At 30.7% G+C, this 5,376-nt stretch overlaps 1 protein-coding gene across 1 annotated transcript in view; it reads right to left on the reverse strand.

Moving 5' to 3' along the window:
• LOC107570566 (endothelin-converting enzyme-like 1) overlaps positions 1-5,376 on the reverse strand; it is a 20,101-nt gene that overhangs the window by 12,432 nt on the left and 2,293 nt on the right. The window contains exon 4 of the mRNA XM_016256798.1: positions 4,085-4,209. Within this exon, the coding sequence (XP_016112284.1) occupies positions 4,085-4,209 (125 nt within the window). The remainder of the gene's footprint in view (positions 1-4,084; positions 4,210-5,376) is intronic.

The raw sequence follows: 5,376 nt of genomic DNA on the forward strand, positions 1-5,376 counted from the left end.
GAGAGAGTGTGTGTGTGTGTGTGTGTGTGTGTGAGTGTGTGTGTGTTTGCGCAGGTGTGGTGATATTTAATTAACGAGCTTTACGCAAACATATTCTAATGCTGAAGCTAAAGTCAATCGCTGACGGGGGAACAGGAGTAAAGCTCATTAGGCTAATGTATTCTAATGAAGCTCATTACGCATAAAAGCAGCTCGTTTCTGAAGATGATCGACCAGAGAACTTAAACGCTCAACAATACTCACATAAACAAACAGATTTAGTAAAACTACACAGTCACTGATCAACCGGTTCAAATGATCGTGTGTGTGCGTGTGTGTGTGTGTGTGTGAGAGAGTGTGTGTGTGTGTGTGTGAGAGAGTGTGTGGCTTTCATTGCTCCTGTACCCACGGCGTCTCACCGTCGGCTCATAATTACAGCCATTAAACCGTCCTTTGGCTCAACAACCTCTAAAGCACGGAGCGGCATTCAGATGAAATCCAATAATCACCCAACAAACTATTCCCTTTTAATTACCCATAAAACACAGATAAACAACAGCACGGAAAACGACGACACCATCAGCATGTCGTATGACACACCGCGACCATAATGCGATTCTCCTGCAGGAATAAAGTACATAAGTATCAACAGTAAATACAAATTACACTTTATCATCACAAGAGAACAAACACGGACAAAACGAGTCAAACCCCGCCGAGAGGCACAGAAAACTTTGGCTCTTTATTATTATTACCATATTTAGTCTTACTTTTCATATTTACACTTACTTGCTTTACATATACATGCTAGAAATAGTTTCAGACATTGTTTAGAATAGAACAAGCTACTTTTAATGACAATTTTAATAAAACAATTATTTTAAAAAAAAGTGATTGCTCATTTCTAGTTTTATCCCAGGATTTCATTTCAATATTTAAAAGATTATTTTGTCTTTTATGTACATTTAAATATTAATTTTATTTAAAATATTTAAACTTAGTTACTTTTATTTTCTGATCTGTCTTAATTTCTCAGTCAACACACTTTAAAGAGTGGTAACCTGCAACTGTTCACCTCAGAAGAGTTTGTTGGTATAAATAATGTATTTAGGTTGATTCAGAGATGTTAAACAATATTTTTCACTTGAATAAAACTAGTTAATATGGATTTATTAATATCATTTTTAGGTAAACATTTTTTTTCAGTGCAGTCTAAATGCATTTTATTTATAATTTTTTTTTTTATAAATTAATAAAATAACAATCAAAATAATGGCTTAAATTAATGACCAAATCCAAAAATGTATAAATTAATAATCAAACTAATCTGACTTACTTTCTCATAGTCAACAGTAAGCATTTATTTTATTTGTATTAATCTGTATTTTATTCAATAGCTTGAAAATGCTCAAATTAAGTGATTGCTCATTTTGGTCAAAGATTTAATTTCATTTAACTTTTTTATTTTAGTTAAAATACCTTAACTTGCTTGAAATTTTAATTTCTATTTTCCAAATTAATATCTTATTTTAATGCATTTTAAATTATTATGCAGAAGTTTACTTTGTTTCAAAAATATGAATCTATTTAAAAAAAGTATTTATTTTCCAAACTAATCTGACCTGCTTTTTCAGTCAACAATCAAAACGTAATTTATTTATTTTATTTATTATTTTATTTTTATTGATCTGACTGTCTGTCCAGTTTTACTGTAACTGTATTATTTGTATGCATATGTGTATTCATGAAAAATACCTAAATCTTGCAATATATAATACTGTACATTAACATGCACATTTTGATTCATACAATATTCTGACTCAAACACGCAAGTTTGCAGCGAAACAAAAGCTGAAAGCTTTAAGCGACGTTAAAACACTTTCTATATTTATTTTACAGTCAGCACAAAGCAGAGCGCCAGGCCTCGGGTTCCTTCAGCGCCGGTTTCACTCAGAAAGAGCACAAGCATTGGATGAGAATGAAGTTTTGCGACGTGAAGAGAAAGAGCCTGATGAGAGCCGCGCATCGCCATGGTGATTTTAATAACAGTGATTATGAAGGAAGGGGTCATTGTGAGAATATTATGGGATATGATGTATTATTACGCAATGACACGATAGGGACAAAAAGACTTTTCCACAAGAAAAGGAAGAGAAATCTCTAATATCACTGACATCCAATCAGACAATTTCCTGAAATCATAAAGTAGTTTAATATTGAAAGCATTCCACCATCTTTAAGACTCATGAGGGAAATTATAGACTAGATAGGGTTAAAGTTCATCTCACAAAATGTATTCTTACGTTCGTAAGTTTGGGGTCCGTAATACTTTACATGTCTTTGAAAAAAGTCTCTTCTGCTCACCGAGGCTGCATTAATTTGATAAAAAATACTGTAAAAATTGTGAATGTAAAGCAGCTGTTTTCTATGTGAGTATGTGTTAAACTGTAATGTATTTCTGTGATGCGCAGCTGTATTTTCAGCATCATTCCTCCAGTCTTCAGTGTCACATGATCTTCAGAAATCAGTATAATATGCTGATCTGCTGCTCCAGAAACATTTCTGATTATTATCAATGTTGAACACATTCATATTTTTGTGGAAACTGTGATGCATTTTATTTTTCAGGATTCACAGATGAACAGAAAGTTCAAAAGAACAGCATTTATTTGAAATAGAAATCTTTCGTAACATTATAAATGTCTTTACTGACAAGAAAAGCAGTGTTATTTTAGAATCACTGAAATAATATTATGTTTTTTTATTAAAATTTTGTATTGTTTTTTTTATATGAAGTTTTACAAAAAAAAAAAATAATTTATTTTATATATGTCCTTATAGTTTTATTTATTATTAAGTAAGTTTGTTAAGTATTTAGTATTCTTTAAGTACTAAAGGAACGGTTGATGAAGTCATTAGAACCGTCGGTCACATTTAAGTGGAAACAGTTACATTCTCATCAATAATTCAGACACAGTCAGTGTAAAAGAGAAAGACAGAGATGGACAGACAAAAGAAAGTTCAAGTAACTTCAATTATTCTCACAAAAACAGAGAAAATATAGCAGCAAACAACTCAGTGGATGGACTGGTAGTACACACACACACACACACACACACACACACACACACACACCGGTTTATATTGCGAAACGCTGAAAATGTGTTGAAAAGTGTTGCAGTACTTTTTCTCTTAATTTTTACCATCAATTCAAACTCATTTTGCGAGACATTTTACCATGATATTTTCACTAAATCAAGAACGCTGATTTAATTAAATGAATACATGCACTGCATGTTCTGCGATGGGTTATCTTTATTACATTGAAAATGAAGAAATTACCCATAATCCTTTAAAAAAACAAAAAACAAACTGAAACGTAATATCTATTTCGTTTTTAATTTTATTTAAATATTTCTTTTATTTTTATTTAGTAATTATAATCATTATTATTATAACTATTATTATCATTATCCTTATTAGCCACATTGAGTTTTGACCAAATTGTGCAGCACAACAACAAAGTTAATCGCATTTTAAATCACAATTGCCATTTTTATCAGAACAATTGCATTTATTGTTTTACAATATTAATATTTATTATTTTGTTTTTATTCAGTAATTTTTATTTTGTTTAGTACTTTATTTAGTGTTTTTATTTAAGCATTAATATTATTATTATTTTATAGCAATATTGAAATATAAATCACAAAGGTTTGGCCAAATTGTGCAACCCAACAAACAAGCATAGCAATCAAGTAATAAATAAATGCATGAATGAATGAATGAATGCATTAATTAATGAATTAATGAATGAATGAAACACAATTAAAAAATATATGAATCATGTTTTAAATCACAATTTAATTTTTTTATCAGTAAATCCAAATTTTTTTACAATAGCAATATTTTTTGTTTGTGTATATTAAGTATTTTTCATTTAATTTAGTATTTTATTCAGTAATAATAATAACAATAATAATACATTTTGGATACACTGTGCAGCCATACAAACATGCCCCCAAAAAATGTTAATTGCTTTTTAAATAGCAATATTTATCAGAAAAATCTCAATTTGACACCGTGACTCTTTCAAAACTCTTACCGTTTAGACGTGGTTTTAATGATGTCCGACACCGTCTGCATGTAGTCAGTGGCCAAAACTACGATCTCCTCTTCCTCTGAGAAATTATCATTGAAGATCCGGTCTAACAAACGCTTCCAGTGGAACTACAGAGCAAGAGATGACAATGTTTATGCTTCTCTCGAGTGATTCTTTCAATGAAATACAGAAGACAGTAAAACTCTTGCTTGAGCCGTCTGCCCTTTGCTTATTGATTTATGGCTCATTTATATCTCCCCAGTTGATTGATTATATTGTAAATTGCAAACATTCTTTGTATTAAAAGTTTTCTGAAATGTTACATTTAAAATAAGGCATTATCGAATTAAATATGCACTGTGCATACATTTGTAGAGAATAGATCTGAACACTGGATAAACTCAGGTTCAAAATTCTTGTTTGATTTTGTTGACATATTAGAGTTAAAGGTTTTTACTGAGGGGATTTTGGATTTATCTTTTTATCAGTTTATAAATCAGAAAACACTGTCAACAGACAGAAAACAGTTTTTCGGTATGTTTTTAGGAATAAAGTGTTGTATAAATCAGTGTGAACTCACAACCTTTAAAGATTTGCATTTTAACCATGTTTTTAGGAATAAAAAGCTCTATAAATCCATGTTGCATATATTTGAACAAACCCTTCAGTAAAAACCTTCAGAATATAGAGAGGAATAAAACTCTAAGTTTTGGTGTATGTACGTGCTGCAGAAGTGGAGAAAAATCTCTTTAAAGATATGTATTATAATTGAAATCTACAGCCACAAATAGATAAAGTGTCATAAATGTTTCCACTAGTCTTGAAAAAACACTTTATGAAAAGCCCAAAATCACAAAATTGACCAGTGCATGAATAAGCAATGTTTTTGCCAGTAGCATCTCTCCTTAAACTCTATTTAAGTTTGTCTGGCTCGGCACAATGGCTCAGTCCCAAACCGTAGTGACACTGTCTAGCTAGAACACTAACAAGGGCTTAAACTGGTTTAGTATGATCAGCCCAAGCTGGTGATAACTACAATAACAATACACTGTATAAACACAAACTTGAGCTCTTACATTCGCCATCAATTCAATTGCACATTTTACATGCTTGACGTTAATATCATTATATAAGTCGCTTTAGAATATGAATCGCCGCACATTCAAAATTATAAAAAAAAACTCATTATGAAAAATATGGTACTCTGACCAAACATGTAGACTATAGAATAAAGTCACTGTTTAATATCAGCTAAAAATAAAAACACACTAAATATAAGAGTGTGTGTGTGTGTG

The sequence above is a fragment of the Sinocyclocheilus grahami genome, unplaced genomic scaffold (genome assembly GCF_001515645.1).
Source record: "Sinocyclocheilus grahami isolate Dianchi unplaced genomic scaffold, SAMN03320097.WGS_v1.1 scaffold1478.1, whole genome shotgun sequence".
NCBI classification, from domain to species: domain Eukaryota; kingdom Metazoa; phylum Chordata; class Actinopteri; order Cypriniformes; family Cyprinidae; genus Sinocyclocheilus; species Sinocyclocheilus grahami.